The sequence below is a fragment of the Enhydra lutris genome, unplaced genomic scaffold, assembly GCF_002288905.1.
Source record: "Enhydra lutris kenyoni isolate GAN:26980312 unplaced genomic scaffold, ASM228890v2 scaffoldscaffold10, whole genome shotgun sequence".
Lineage (NCBI taxonomy): Eukaryota > Metazoa > Chordata > Mammalia > Carnivora > Mustelidae > Enhydra > Enhydra lutris.
In genome coordinates this window covers 4,494,351-4,510,814 of record NW_019154094.1, presented here as the reverse complement: position 1 = coordinate 4,510,814, position 16,464 = coordinate 4,494,351, and the positions used below count along the sequence as shown (strand labels likewise).

Below are 16,464 nucleotides of genomic sequence, written 5' to 3'. Positions count from 1 at the left end.
CCAATAAAAAGGAGACCTACATGAAATATAATACCTTGCACAGGGCTAACGCAGATCTTCAAACATACCAAGTGTGCACTTCTGCCTTCTATTTGGGATTTCTTTCTTTCTTTCCTTTTTTTTTTTTTTTTAAGATTTTATTTATTTGACAGATGGAGATCAGAAGTAGGCAGAGAAGCAGGCAGAGAGAGAGGAGGAAGCAGGCTCCCTGCTGAGCAGAGACACCGATGCGGGGCGATACGGGGCTCGATCCCAGGAGCCTGGGACCATGACCTGATCTGAAGGCAGAGGCTTTAACCCACTGAGCCACCCAGGCGCCCCTGGGATTTTTTTCTTAAGATCACGGCTGGGCGGACTCCAAAAAAATTAATACACCAAACACCTTTCAGGCAACAACTAGCAGCAAAACCACTATCTTTCTAAAATCCAGAGAACAAGCTACCTTATTCTTCCCTAATACCTGGCTGTGGATGGGGTGCCTTAGAATTAGCCAGGAAGCTTTAGGAGTTTTTTTTCCAATTTCAACGAACCACGCCTCCAGGTAACTCCACGGGCATGCTCAGGCAGGCATTTATTGAGCACCAACTGTGTGCCAGGCACACCACGTTCTTCAAAAGCACCGATCTGGTTAATCCTCAGGGAATCAGGGAGAAGAGGCTTATGGCAGGCAGAACAATCACACCCCAAAGATGTCCACATCCGGGTCCCTGAAACTGGTGAATATGTTCCCTACATGGCGAAAGGGTCTTGGACGATATGATCAAATGAAGGATCTCCAGATTGGAGAGATCAGCCTGGATTATCCAGGTGGGCCCAAAGTCATGTCAAAGACTCTTCGAAGAGAAAGGGGGAGGCAGGGGAGTCAGAAGGAGGTGAGACAGTGGATGCACGATCCTAGGCTCTGGCTTTGAAGACTGAGGGTGGGAGAGGGAAGTGGGGTCAAAAGTCAAGGAAAGCAGGCAGTTTCCAGAAGCTGGAAAAGGCAAGCAAACCCATTCTCCTCTAGAGTCTCCAGAAGGAAGGCAGCCCTACTGGCATCTTTTTATCCCAGGGAGACCCATTTCATGGACTTCTGACCTCCGAACTGTAAGATGATCAACTTGTGTTGTTTTTAGAATACCCCGTTTGTGGTCATTTGTTACAGCAGCAACAATAGGAAATGAATACAAGTTGTTTCTAAGAGAGAAGCTGTCAGTGGAGGAAACTGAATTGTGTTCCCCAAGGGGATGCAGTTGGGGGGGGGGGTGCGAGGTGAGGAGGAGAGAGACATCTGGAGCCAGCAGGAGGCTGTGTCCATGCCATGAGACCCTCTCCCAGAATCCCTTCTGTCTTTAAAAAAGTTACTTAGCTCCTAAGATGCCGCGTGTGATTGGCTTTGGATCCAACCCAAGAGTGACAAGGTTCAGTTTCCTATCTTTGACGTGCTGTTAGAGGTACTGGGAAAAAACCCAAGGGCGGAGACAGAGAAGCAAGTGTCCTATGTATAGGAATACTACCATAAATCTTCAATGTATTCAAAAATTCAGTTGAAACAGAAAATAAATAGCTACAAAGAATAAAATCCAGTGAAGGAATATTACACAGCACACGCAAGGGCTCCGTGCCAGAAATGCTTACGCTATTAAGTCAATGTGCCCCATCATTTCAACATCTCATGCATATAAAATTTTAATTTTTTTGAAGATTTTATTGATTTATTTATTTGCCAGAGAGGGGGAGAGAGAGAGAGAGAGAGAGCGAGCAAAGAGCACAAGCAGGGGAGGAGCAGGCAGAGGGAGAGGCAGAAGCATAGAAAATAAACAGTAACCACACCACTGTGGCGAGGGAACGTTGGATAACCCAAGACACCTGCTTACGCTGTTCCACCAACCGTTTACCCTTCCCTGTGGTTTACCTGCAGGGCACCCTCCGCTTTCCTGTCTCACTTGGATCTGAGGTCATCCTGTCACCTGGGAAACATAACATAGCTCCTGCTATCTCCCTCCCTCTGCCTGGACCCATGGGTGATGCCAGTGTGGAAGCCCCTTCTGAATATAATTACTGGAGCCAGGGCTGCTCTTCTGGAAATGAGCCTGTTGGGCCGCCAGATCAGCGCCGAAATCTGTTGATAATTTTCCACTCATTCCCTTCCTACCCTTTTCCTTCAAACTGCTGAATAATGCTTTTAAGAAAAATTAGTCAGATCTCAGAAATAGACAAAAGGGACCAGGAAGTAGTATCCTTTCCATGTAGGCTGGGGTGGTCTAGCAGGCCCATATCCCCCAGGGATGATCTGATTTTCTAGAGGCTGGTACCTTGGTTTGACTTTTTATTTACTAGGATTTAAGTTGTTTTACAATCCAGCCCGGGTGCAAGGGGAGAGCTTAACTTAAAGAAAACTCATCCCAGTGCAAATCGTTTCTGTCTGAGAATAATGCCAACAGCTCCCATCCAGTGAAAATGCACGTGATTTATTTCATAGTGAAGGATGCTCCCAAAGTTAGGCTTACTGCCTTGTAGGACATTAGGTGGCTTGGACTCTATTAGCAGGTTCATTTCAGTGTTCCTCTGACTCTATAAATCTCCGTTCTCAAAATCTCAATTTGAACCAGTCTTAACCTATGACTGGTTTCCCCACTAACGATAAGTTGGATAAAACCTCTGATGCATGTTCATTTTGTATCTGGGCGGGAACCAGGTTTGTAACTTTTGGAAACTACACTTTAACAATACAAAAAGGTCTACTACGGGCAGGAACTCCAGACAGATGTTCTTCTGGTCTCTCACCACTGCCCACCTGAGGGGGCTCTGGGCCCCGGCACAGCTATGGTGTTTTAAGAAATTAAACTGACCCAGGGAGGTCTACAGGAGTGGGACATCGGTATGCTCCAGTTCCACAAAATTCTCAATTAATTCACCCCCAAATGCTAATGGGGACTCGGGTCTTCCTCCGAAAAAATAAAATCAACTCAACAGCAATATATTTTAAATAACCCACATATTAATATTCTTAATTTAAAGACGGGAGCAGGGCACAGGGGTAGGTGTTAATTACTTTGTACAGTGGTTCTCAAAGTGTGACCTCTGGGGTTCCCTGAGGCCCTTTCAAGGGGTCTGCAGGTCAAAACTCTTCATTATAATAATAAGACGTTGTTGGCCTTTTTCCTTGTGTTCACATCTGCACCGAGGGTACAAAAGTGATGGTGGGTGAGACCATCATCCCTCAGCATGAAGCAAGGCGGTGGCGCCGGACCCTACGAGGGGTCACTGGATTCTTGACCACTCTGCACTCCCGGGAGAAAGGGGGAAAAAAAGGTCAGCTTCACTGATAATGTGCTTGATGAGGCAATAAAATGTGTTTGTGTGCTTACGTCTTAACACTTGAGCACACATCCTCGTCGTATTTTCTGTGATGAAATGGGACGTAGGCCTACGTGTTGCCATACTGGGACAGTTGTCTCGAGAGAAAGCACAAACGGGACTATCTGAGTGGTGAGTGGATTGGCCAGCTTTTTTTATTTTTAGTTTTTTCATGTAACTATGATTTTATGTGAAAGAATGACTGATGATCGACTATGGTGATTGAGACTCAGGAACGTGGCAAACATGTTCGCAGAAATAAACGATGTGAGTCCGCTGCTCTGAGGGAAACAACTGATGGTTTCTGTTGTTACTGATGAAATTTGAACTTTGAAGTGAAAAAAATACCAGAATTTTAAAAAACTTGCATCCGCCCACCATGAACTTCACAGCTTCCCACCACTTAAAAACTCTTCTGATGGTATTCTGAGATGAAATATGGCAACATTTGGAAGATTTGCATAACTCACTAGACGGGGATTTTCCAAGGGACCGATGCACGATGTTACAAGATGAGGCATGGGTAAAAAAAAAAAAAAAAAAAAAAAAAAAAAATCCATTCAAAGTGTAAGACAGACCAATGCATTTCAATGTAGCAGAGTATGAAAGTTCATTGATGTTTCAGATTTACTACCGCAACTAACTTTGAAAAACCACCACTTGCTGAGTTTTGGTGTAGTATCAAGAAAGAACATGCATCATGCATAAATAATCTGGAATGGTTATTAAAATATGCCTCCACCTGAAGCAGCTTCTGCCTGTTCTCCTGGTGTTTACCACTGTAACTTTAGTAAATCACAATTTGATTTTGGCATATTACCTTTAGACAGTTGTACTGACCTTCTGCCATGGAACAGGAGATACTCAGCCTGATTATACAGCACTCCTTCCACCCTTAACCCCTCTTCTAGTTTTTGGGGTCTTTCTTACCTTGAGCTTTAATGGCTACCTTTCTAACTATTAAAACAAAACAGACGTACCCCTCTAGTTCTTCATCTCTGCCGCGTTGTTATGAAAGGTAAAGGGATCGCCTCACGCTTCTTCTTTTCTTCCCCAATTTCACCCTCTAATTTTGATCAGCCATATGATTTTTGTGTTGTCAAGGTTTTTGGTTTTTGTGAAATTTTGGTTTTATTGTGAAATTCAAATCGAGCCCTCGGCATTTGTCTCCACAGTGATTATAATTTTCTTTTAAAGATTTTGTTTATTTATTTGAGAGAAAGAAAGAGAATGAGCAGGGTGGGCGGGGAGGGGTAGAGGGAAAAGCAGACTCCCCGCTGAGCTGGGAGCCTAACTCGAGGCTTGATCCCAGGACCCTGGGATCAACTCAAGGGTCCTGAGCTCAACCGACTGAGGCAACTGACTAAGTCGCCTGGGCGCCCGGTTCTAAACATTTTTCAACTTAAAACACAATGACTATGTAAGTCTGTTCATGGCAAGACCAAGCCGTGTGATATCACCACAGAAAAGCAAATGTAATTCTTTAAATCCCACTGGTCAAAGGAGAATGTCTTCAACATAAAGGTGCAATGGATTTTCTACTTGTCACTTCTGAATTTTCTAGACCAGTGCTGCTGGCAGGTCACTATTCTGTTATGATGGAAATGTTCCATATCTGCACTGTCCAGTGCTAGCTTACTAGCACATGAACGAGGCTGGTGTAACTGAGGACCAGGGTTATTCATATTACTTCATCTGAATTACTTTAAATTTAAATAACAACAACCACACGCTGCTCGTGGCTATTACACCCGACAGTGCAGACCCTGGCCACACTATGACACTCCTTCCCTCCTCTCTCTCCACCTAAGGCTTATTTACCATTACCGAGCCCTTGCCAAAACAGGCACTTCCCATTTCTTGGGAGACCACTAGATGTAGGGACTACAATAGCTGTTCTTTCTTTTTTTAAAAGAAGATGTTATTTATTTATTTGAGAGAGAGTGAGAGCAAGAGAGATCACAGTGGCAGAGGGGGAAGGAGACACCCCGCTGAGCAGAGAACCCAATGTGGGGCTCGATCCCAGGACCCTGAGATCATGACCCGAGCGGAAGGCAGATGCCTAACTGACTGAGCCACCCAGGCGCCGCTGTGAGAGCTGTTCTTTCAATAGCATCTCAAATCTTCCCCCAGGCCATGCAAGGGAGATGGTACCACCCATTTAGTAGATGAGAAAACACGATTCCTGGAGTAAAGTTACTCAGGCTGCGCACAGCTGACAGAGGTAGCAGACCTGGGCTTAGAGAAACTTCCTCTCTTCCTCTGCTCCCTCCCTGATGTCAGGATGGGCACACTTGGTGGTGGAATTCAAGGGTGACAGAAGCCCTGGGACTGTCCCGGAGGCACCAAACTCAGCCAGGCAGTAGTTACTTCCTGGGTCTGCCATGACTGAATTCATGAACTTGAGGTAGGGTTCATTTCTACTGCTTCTGTGCAGGGTTTGTAGCTTGGTTAACCACGACGTGCTCTAATAAGACTGAGATTTAAAAAAAATTGTACAGTGCAGGTAACTTTAACTTACCTCCTTCTGATAGGCCAGCCCAGCTTCATAGAGTTTAATAAAGAGGTACTGAGTCCATTTGTAGTAATCTGGTAAACATGTAGTTATTTCCTGCCAAAGAAGGGGGGAAAAATTATTCATAGGCCACTGTAAATATTCCCCCTCACCCCACCACCAACGTATGCATGGGCCTTGTGATTCAATTTTAAAAAGCAACCATACTGCAAAAATATTTACCAACCTCTATTGGTAATTCATAAAGTGAGGGAAGAAGCAATTCATTCTGGGAAGAAAGCTATTACTGAAATGCCACCCCTACCTTTCCCACGGTCAGTTTAATGATCAGAAACTCACCGTCGTCTGCACACCTCTCCCCGGGCCATGCAAGTAACAGGTGAATGACACTATATGAAATTGGGCATTATCATTTTTGTCAACATGTATTTTCGGGATCGTGATGTTAATTCACAAATGTAGTTCATTTTGAAAGCAATCACAAAATTCAAGAGGAGTATTTGCCCGTTTCCACAGGACACTCATTTGAAAACAAATCTCGTGTTTCTACATGTCACTGGGCCCTGGAAGCTCTTTTAGACTTATTTATATTCCATTTATTCCATTAGGTGAATCAGGCTATTGCCTGGTTAGGAAGACCCATTAAAATCATTATTAAAATTTAAACTTAGCGGAAAATCACCTGGCTTGCATTTCCAAGCCTAAATCTAAGGTTCCAAAAATACATTTTCTGTCCTGAAAACACATTTACTATAGAATCTTTAAAAACAAGCTACCGATGAACCAATCTCTAAGCTGATAAAGTCAAGTAAGCATAAAACCTGTACAATGTCACACTTCTCGAGTGGTCCTTAAGTTCAAAAAAACAGCTAACATCGAAATGATCGTAGGGCAGGGACCATTCTATATGGTTCCATGTGGAAAAGACTATGGATATAAGGCATACTTCTATCAAAAGTGCAAACAACCCAGTCTTTCTTCAGATAAATGAATGAAGAGACAGAGTTGAAACTCAGGATGGGAGGGCAAGTGGGACAAGAACTGGGCAAGGTGTCAGATAAACTGGGGCCCCCAATGGGCTATTTTTCTTATGTAAGATTCTTGGGTCCTTTTACGTGCTATTTTGTAAAAACAGCAGAGCAAACGCCAAGAAAACAAGGAATTCAACTTTGCTCACTGGCTCCACTCCTCCTTTTGCAAGGCAGGTAGTGAAAAACCCGCCAGTCTAACAGCTTGGCTCCCATGGGAGCTGTCCCCCAGCGGGCCGGCCCCACGCAATGCCAGAGCTGAGAGGCCCATGACACAGCTTCCGAGGTCCCAGGATCCCAGGTCTGCAGGGGGGTCATGCACCAACACTTTGCCAACTCAAGAACGGGACCAGCACACAATGGGTGGGTTTATTTCCCCAAACCTCCAAGTTCACCTTTTTTTTTCTTTTGAAGATTTTATTTATTTGACACAGAGAGAGAGAGAAAGAGAGAGAGACAGCAAGAGAGGGAACACAAGCAGGGGGAGTGGGAGAGGGAGAAGCAGACACCCCATGGAGCAGGGAGCCTGACGCGGGAGAGGATCATGATCTGAGCTGAAGGCAGAAGCTTGACTGAGCCACTGAGGCGTCCCCAAGTTCACCTTCTGAGATGTCCTTATCCCTTCTTTACCAGCTACCTGCCCACCCCCAGCCCTTGCAGGATGCCACAGAACTCATTTTCCCCAGTTTTCCAGAGAGGCCAATTAAGAACTCCCATTTTCTAACAAAACCCAGGGCAGGAGCTATCCTCTGTATGTTTCATTTTGCTCAGGTTGAGAAGCTCCTGAAATCTAAATGGATATAAATATGCTTGTATGTTGTTATATGTTAACTAATTAAATTTTTAAGTTAAAAAAAAAAAGAAGAATGCTTGCATGCTGAATCAAATTGGTATCCCTCACATAGGTTTCACAAATTAAATTCAAATAACATCGGTTCACAATATGAAAACGGGGGCAGTGGTGTGTGAGGGGTGGGTAAGGGGAATTGGGTAAAAATATTCCCAGACCTTGTTATTGTGAATGTCGTATAAAATTCTCATCTGTTATAAGTTTAAGGAAACAAGTGAAGCAAATATGACCAAAATCATGACAACCGTTACATGGAGGGGAGGGGAATTCTGTTCTCTATTTTTCTATATATTTAGTTATAATTAATATAATGTATAATATATTGTATATTATATATTTTATTTATATATCTTATAATAAATATACAAAATATATACTAAACATATAACATTTAATTATATATTTACTTATATAATTATTCTATATTATATTATGTATTACTATAATATGTAATGTTATATATACTATGTACCTAATATATTATATTAGAATACATATATTCTCTATGTATGTATGTGTATCTGTTCCCAGCCCTTGAATCTGCCTCTCTATTGAAAGAAAAATTAAACCGCAATGGAACAGCATTATTATCTCCATCTTGGTTTATGGTTTTGAAAACCACTTTAACCTAAAATAGGAAAAAAAAAAAAAAAAATAGATCCAGTCAGGAAAAAAAGAAAAAGGAAAAGATCGTTACCCAACCAAGCATTAGCCTACTTTCAGTCAGACGTATAATGCAAAGTGCCTTCTCCTCGGAAGCGAGGGGAGGTGAGGGGAGGTGAGGGATGGAGGACTGTGGGTCCCCACCTTGCACTCCGGCCTCAAACGTGGCTCTGACCCACTTTATTTACATGCGGTTTCTGCATGAATTGTTTGAAGAAAAAGTAATGTCAGCTGCTAAAAGAGCACAGTTTGAAAACCACTGCCCTGAGCACCATTATCTTCTCCTGATGGTTTGATTTCTGTGTCTGTTCATTCACCTGCCTGCAGACTGCAGTGGCCTGCCCAGAGAAGGGGGGGGGGTGGGAGGAGGAAAGTGGGAGGGGTAAGATGGGAGGGGACAGGGGATGGGAGCAAGGGATGCCCTGAGGACAGAACCTGGCCCCCTGCCCATCTCCTCCCATCTGCGGCACACAGGGCCCAGCCAGCACCCTTAGTCCCACCCACTGCACCCATGAAGAGATGCCAGAGCAGACACTCACCAGGCTCCCTAGGGGCCAGTCCCACAAGAACCACAAATGTGGTCCCAGGTCGACACTGCTCAGAAATGCATTCCCTGAAAATGTCACAGAACCCTCCTGGAACCTCTCTTGATTTGCTAACTTTGAAAAACTCCCCCAAACCAAAATAGCTATTTCTGGTCTTCTAATGCCTCATCTCAGTACAAACCAGCAAAGATATCTTTCTGGAATTAACCCGCTTAAAAGTTGTAACTTTCATCAAGTGACTAGAAATTCTGTGTCTGGGGAACTATTTACTCAAATCCCAGCCCTGCGGACAAAGGTCTTCAGGGGTGGTGGGGGAAGGGGGTTGGCACGCACAAAGATGTTATTGGCCCTTCTTCCCTCCTTTCCCTAAGAAAAGGGTTCTCAACATGCAGAACGTCCTCTCCCCTGGCACATCTGTAATGCCAGGAGACAGCTGTCACTACATAGTGGTGGGGCTACCCCGCAGTGCACAGGACAGACCCTAGACCAGAAAACTATCTAGCCCCAAACGTCACTAGTGTCAACGGGAGAAATCCTGCTTGAAGGGTTTTGATTTTTTTAATTTCTTTTTTAAAGGTTTTTATTTATTTGTCAGAGAGAGAGCAGAAGCAGGGGGAACAGCAGAGGGAGAAGGAAAAGCAGGTTCCCCACTGAGCAGGGAGCCCTGATGCGATGCGGGGCTCAGGGTTTCAATAGCATCTGTTGGGATCCGGCCCCCTCCAGGCCCAGCCCTGCCTGTGACCCCACGGCGGAGCCCTGTGTCCGTGGCTATATTGCCCACAGCTGTCCACGAGCTGTGGGGTAGTGCCAACCTGGTAAGTCCTCTTCAGGAGACCACCAGAGGAATCAAGCCAAGGATGGGTACTGTCTTCCAAATCCCTTTTCAGTCCCCTGCTTTCCAAATAAGCCAACGCCCACGTTGCTGTCAGCTTGTTTTTTAAAACAAAACCAAGCAATTCAAAGTTATAGCTCTGAGAGCAACAGCAATTCAGCCGAATGCTACAGAGATCTATGGGAAGGTGTCGGCTTTCATACCCCCCAGAACTCCAGGAAGCACAACCGAGCTGTCAAGAGGCTAAATTTATGAATCTGGGATCTCAACTAGCGCCATCCCTCCACCCTGCAATTCTACATTTTACGATGCCAGGTTTTTCACATTAAAAATATTCTGCACATTCACAGCCAAACATGGAGCCCAACACAGAAGGTGAGCTCCCTCAGAACACAAGTGAGGCTCAACACATCATCCTTTGAGCCCGCCATTCAGACCTCACTGACCGCTCAAGTTCATGGCTGAGCCGGCCTTGCCAGGGGTTCCCGCTGCATACCGATTTGGCCATGATGAAGCCTAAGGAGGATGAGCCAACTTTACCATCCCTGAAAGAAACAGCATCTGGGCTGTGAAGGAAGAAATCGGGGCAGTCAGTCCCCTTCTGGGTACCTCATCAGGCTCACGCTCCTCAGTCCACGAAAACTCTGGGGAGAGCATGATCTACGGTAAAGATATTCCACTATGGGGCCAACTGACTCAAGTTCAAGTCCTCACATCAGTCAGCTTTGTGGCCCTAGCCAAGTGTCCCCATCTAGAAAACTGGGGTAATGAAGCCCATCTGGGCGGGTGTTGTAAGGACAAAATAATGTATAGAGAGCACACACTGGCCCCATAGGAGGGGTCACTGGGTGACTTCCCTTGGCTGGGCCCACAGTGTGCCACGGAGCAGGGACGCCGGGTTCCTTGTCACACACTCAGAGGCGGGCCACTGGGACAAGGTAAAAGGGAGACCAAGGACCTAACTCATGGTTACTTAGGATCACTATCCCTTCCCAAATACTGGCCTCACTACCAAGAGATGGTGTTTATGAGGGAAAGACCAAACACATGTTCCAGATGGAGACCTCCACACAAGGCTGTTCCATCTGTCCCCTCTGGTGTACCCTCCCCCACTGACATGCACACACCCAGGCAGGGAGAGCCAGGTCAGTCACCTCCCCAATGCCTCTCTGCTCTGGCAGGATTTAGCGGGGTCTTTTTTGTTCCTTGGTTCCCTGGCATCTCTGACAGAGACTGGTCCCAGATCACAGAGCAGCTAACATCACTTGAAGCCACCATGTGTTTAATTTGCCTTACAACCTCGCCATATTCAAGTTCGTTAACAGGATTAAACACAATAAAACAACAACCTGAGACCACATGTTTAGTAAGTCAGCCGTTGGGTAGCCCTGCACACTGGGAGATAAACACAGTCAGAAAGGTGAGCAATCACCAAGCGTCCGTTTCCAGCGGCAAGACATCCACCATCTCTCCCCGGTCTCACCGTGAGCCTCCAGTCTTCAAAACAATGAAGACTAGACACAGAGGAGAGAGGAGCTTGGTCTCTTTTTTTAAAACTGATCTTCTGTACCGTGCATTTTTGTCATTTGTTCCTTAGAGCATCAGATCCAAAGGAAACGTAAGGTAATGACCTTGTCTTTTATTCCATCTCAGGTTCTCCAATCCTAGAGGGAAGGGGCTCCGAAAACATAACATAGCTCAAAGGACAGAGAAGCCCAACCTCAAGATTCAAGTTGTGCAGCTGGAGACAGAAAAAAAAAAAAAAAAAAAATCCAGGCTGCATCAGATGTTCCTCACTAGGGCTGGTTCAAGGTTCCAGTCCACAGCTCCGTGCACCTGCTGTGTTGGAAGAAAGAAGAGGGAGAAAATCTGCCGGAATGGGACATTAACGGCCACCCCCATGCTAAGTCCTCTAAACTTAGCACTGGCTCTCAAACTTGGTGGCACCTTGGAGCCGAGCTGTAGAAGTTCCTGGTGCCTGGGTCTCACCCCGCCCCCAGAAATGTCATCAGCAAACGGGGTTGAGAACCACTGCAAAGAGTTTCCTCCCCAATACATCTCCCTACCAGATCCTGCATCAGTGGCAGCATCCGGTCCTGCTTGTGTCTTCACAGAACTCAGCGGGCTTCGGCTTTGACAGAAGCCAAGAGCACAACTGAGTCAATATGCCATTTCTAACAGGGGCCCGGCTACCCGGGCTGAGAGGGCTCTCTCCACCAGGCCGCCCGACTGCCCATCCCACCCAGCACCGACTCACTCCCTTCTCACACAGAGTCCTCGCCCTTGCGGTCTGTCTTGCCAAGACAAACAGAGTCAGGACACAGTAAGAAATAAACCCTTGAAACCCACCTAAGAACACACACGGCAACCTGACTGGGTAACTACCTACGCTCTGTGGTCAGCTGCTTAAAAAACACCAGATTGGGGCGCCTGGGTGGCTCAGTGGGTTAAAGCCTCTGCCTTCGGCTCAGGTCATGATCCCAGGGTCCTAGGATCGAGCCCCGCATCGGGCTCTCTGCTTGGCCAGGAGCCTGCTTCTCTTCCTCTCTCTCTGCCTGTCTCTCTGCCTACTTGTGATTTCTGTCTGTCAAATAAATTAATAAAATTAAAAATAAAATAAAATAAAATAAAAAACACCAGATTTTCTGACAGCTCCTTTCTCTGCCCAGAGGAGGAATGCTTCCTGGAGGGGAGGCTGCAGAAAACTGCGGAGGGTGGGCTGGCCCTCCCGAGGCTGCAGGGGAAGAGAGTGAGGATGAAGATGTCTAAATTTTCAGCTGGATGCCCCTAAAGGGGACTTCGGGTGGGGGCCAGAGGGCAGAGAAAGTGGAAGCAGATGGTGTAGCACCGCCCTGGCCGGGAGTCTTCCTTAGCAGGTGATGGGACACGTCTGTACCCGCTCTGTGCTCCCACACTCCTCCTCCCTCCCCCTCATCTCACTCCCCACAGCAGCTCTGTGGAGGCAGGTACTGTGCACAATGCTTTACACACAAGGAACCTGCATTTGGCCCTGGCAGGGAGGGCGGGGGAGTGTGGGGGGCAGTGCCCAAGGCTGCCCAGCTCGGGCAGGGGGCAGGGTTAAGAAGGGACCCTGGAACCCAGGTCCCAGGGAATGAAACGGCACCTTGAGAAGTATGCTGTGGCTTGCCTGGCTGTGCCTGGACTGATTCAAGCACGAGCTCCCAGGAGGTCTGGGTAAATCAAGCAGAAGGAAGGAGCTAGAGCCCGGCTCCAGAAAGGAATGCCGGCCGGGTGAATATGCTTTTAGCAAAAACAACAGCAGTAGACATAATGATAATGAGCATTTCCCAGACACTTGACCAAGGGCTGGACTCGGTTTTGGCCCTTCAGAAGCATCTCACTTAGTACTTATTATGATCCCGGGAAGTCAGTTACTCTGGTTATCAAATGTGAGCTTGAGCTTCCTGTCTGAAACTGCAATTTACACCACCTCCCCTCACCATCCTCCTGTCTGCCCTTACCCTGTTCAACCTTCTTTCCTTTCCAAAGCACTCACAACTTTCTAACATACTTTTTCATTTACTTATTTATTATGGTTTTGCCTATCTCTGTCTTCCCCCACCTCTCCACTCCTAGTGTATTGGTTTCAAGGTTCCTCCATGAAAGAAAGGGTTCTATCTTTCTTCCTCCTGCTGATGTATTCCGAGTGCTTAGAACACTACCTGGTACAATGGATGTTTAGTAAGTGGCTGAGAATGAATACATCATCATCTTACAACCAGAGACTTGAGCCTCGGGGTAACTTGTTTAAGGTCGCCTGGCCAGGTTGAGGCACAATTAGGATCCAAACGTGGGTCTGAGTGATTTGGGATCTGCACCTCTGTAAGTGATTTACTCCTCTCAAAGTCACATGGACTTGTTTTTTTAAAGACGTGAATGCCGGGTGTTTTCAAAGCGGGGAGAGCTGCGTGTACCAAACACACACCACATATACGTAAACTGGTGTGACAAAGGTTTACACAATTGTCTTTTCCATGTGAGTATGTGTACAATGTGCACTAGAGCGAGAATGAATGAAATGGCTTAAACACTATACCCTTTACTTATGTAAACACTGTATAAGGTTTAACGGCATATTTCATACAAAATTGACTATTTTATTGTTTCAGTTATATAACAAAAAAATAAAGAGTATCAGGGAAAAAAAAGGCAAAATATAAAGACACGCTGGGTTGCCTCAGGATAGCGCTGAGCATGGGTGATGTTCTTAACATCATCAACAGTTCTCGTAACTTCCCTGATTTCATAGTGACCACATTATTACTTGGAATCTGCCTACAGTTCGACAATGCTTGACGAGACGTCTGCCTTGGTGACAGCCTTACGAGGGACCCTGTGATGGGGGCACCCCGCTGAGCCAGGCCTGGATTCCTATTCCATAGAAACTGTTGAGTGACAAATGCTGACTCTGTGGTCTGGTCACTAATTGGGCCAAATCCTGGGATGGACGTAAAGACTAAATTTGAAAAATGCAGGTAACACACTTGGCAAATGTTCAGCATGAAGATGAGAAGGTGGAGCCCTGAGGGTATCCCCGAATCACCCAGAATCTCCCCTCCCCACAAGCTCCCCTCCCCTGGTCTGTTCCCCAGGCCACGGGGGAATGACAGGGAGGCCCAGTGCTCCAGGCTCCCGCCTGACTCAGCCTGGAATGCTGAGTACGTGTCCCTCTTTTAGGACCTAACACAGACTTTTTGCCCCTGTGATTTAAGTCCCCATGTTTTGTTCACCTTCCCAGACAGGCTGACAGCTCCTAAGGGCAGGCAGAGGGCAACGGATGGCAGGCCAAAGACAGGGGTCTGAGCACTGGACTCTGTCCATGGTCCTGCTCTGGACTCAACAGGGGAACCAGGACAAATGGCTCACCTCCGTGGGCCTCACTTTCCTCATCTGGAAACTGTTGTGAGGATCAAGGTTATCTGAAGAGGGTAAGCTTGTCTTTCCAACACTGTCTGGCTCAGGACTGGTACACAGCAGGTACTCAATAAATCTTCATTAAAGCAACAAATATACCAAAATTCAGGCAGTCAAGTGTCACTATATATATATTTTTAAAGAAAGCCCGGAGACAGAGCCTTTGCTAATTTTGTAAACATAACAGGCTTCCAGGGCGCCTGGGTGGCTCAGCCAGTCGGGCGTCTGCCTTTGGCTCAGGTCATGATCCCAGGGTCCTGGGATTAAGCCCCACATCCATCTCCTTGCTCAGAAGGGAGTCTGCTTCTCCCTCTCCCTCTTCCCCTGCTCATGGTCTTGCATTCTCTCACTCTGTCTGTCTCAAATAAATAAATAAATAAATAAATAAAATCTTACTTAAAAAAATAATAACAGGCTTTCTTTAAAAGTGTTATGTTTTGGGGCGCCTGGGTGGCTCAGTGGGTTAAAGCCTCTGCTTTCAGCTCAGGTCATGATCCCAGGGTCCTGGGATCGAGCCCCGTGTCAGGTTCTCTGCTCGGCAGGGAGCCTGCTTCTCCACTCTCTCTGCCTGCCTCTCTGCCTACTTGTGATCTGTCTGTCAAATAAATGAATAAAATCTTTTTAAAAAAAAAGTGTTATGTTTCTTCTTAGAACCATAATCCAGTTTATTGGTACTAAATTTTGCCAAATATGGATTCATATGAGAATTACTACCCCAATTCATACCATACTAAGAGTTCTAAGACATTTATATGCAGAACCTCCAAACTTCCAAAGGCAAAAAAAAAAAAGAACCACATTTACCTCCATTAGCAACTTCTACAACTAAACAAATGATCATTCTTTTGATCAATGTTTTGATTATCAAAAACAAATGATAACCCCATCCCCCCAAATCCACTGAGATCAGTTTCTCAGCTCCCTGGTATAAGGTTGGTTCTGAATTCTATGCTTTTCCCCCCATTTGATCCACCAATGAAAAACATTCACTGGGGCGCCTGGGTGGCTCAGTTGGTTAAAGCCTCTGCCTTCGGCTCAGGTCATGATCTCAGGGTCCTGGGATCCAGCCCCTCATCGGGCTCTCTGCTCAGCGGGGAGCCTGCTTCCCCCTCTTTCTCTGCCTGCCTCTCTGCCTACTTGTGATCTCTATCAAATAAATAAATAAAATCTTTAAAAAAAAAAACATTCACTGAGGGTCTACTATGCAGTCCTTATTCTAAGGGACTTACTAACTGGCTAGAGCGATAGAAAATGGTGGTCTAAGGGAGCAGAAAGGATGGATTTTCTACCCAAGTCAAGGTTCTATTTGTTCGTTTCCTCACTAAATCATTCCACAGACATTGTCTGGGTACCAGCTATGTATTAGCACTGGGTTGGTGGCACAGAGAGGACCTCTCCTCCATCATTAAGAAGATTAAGGCCACCTACAGTGGGCCATCTCATGTTCTGTCCTCCTTTCTCTGAAGTTTCCCCGAATTGTCAACCACACCACTGCCCCACTTATTTCCATCTGACTGAGGAGGAAAGAGAGGTAATCCACCATCCACCCTAACTCCCGGGGCAGTCTGGGCCCCACACCTGTCCCTGCCACTAGGTTCTGCTTCATTTCACCTCATGTGCACCTTTCCATCAACAGGGAAAGGCCAGGGGTCATGTACAGGCCTGGCTAGGGGTCCCCTCCTCTTTCCCAGGCTACTATTCCCTGAGACTCCCACTACCCAGGCTTCTCAGCCTCCCTGGCCACTTCCTTGCATCCC

The 16,464-nt window shown here is 46.2% G+C and overlaps 1 protein-coding gene across 4 annotated transcripts in view; it reads right to left on the bottom strand.

Moving 5' to 3' along the window:
* LOC111144194 (leucyl-tRNA synthetase 2, mitochondrial) overlaps window positions 1-16,464 on the bottom strand; it is a 149,922-nt gene that overhangs the window by 92,682 nt on the left and 40,776 nt on the right. For all 4 annotated transcript variants that reach the window (XR_002640368.1, XM_022498400.1, XM_022498402.1 and 1 more), the window contains exon 6: window positions 5,861-5,950. Coding sequence is in view for 3 of the 4 variants with exons in the window: in XM_022498400.1 (XP_022354108.1) it covers window positions 5,861-5,950 (90 nt within the window). In the remaining variant the exon portion in view is untranslated. The remainder of the gene's footprint in view (window positions 1-5,860; window positions 5,951-16,464) is intronic.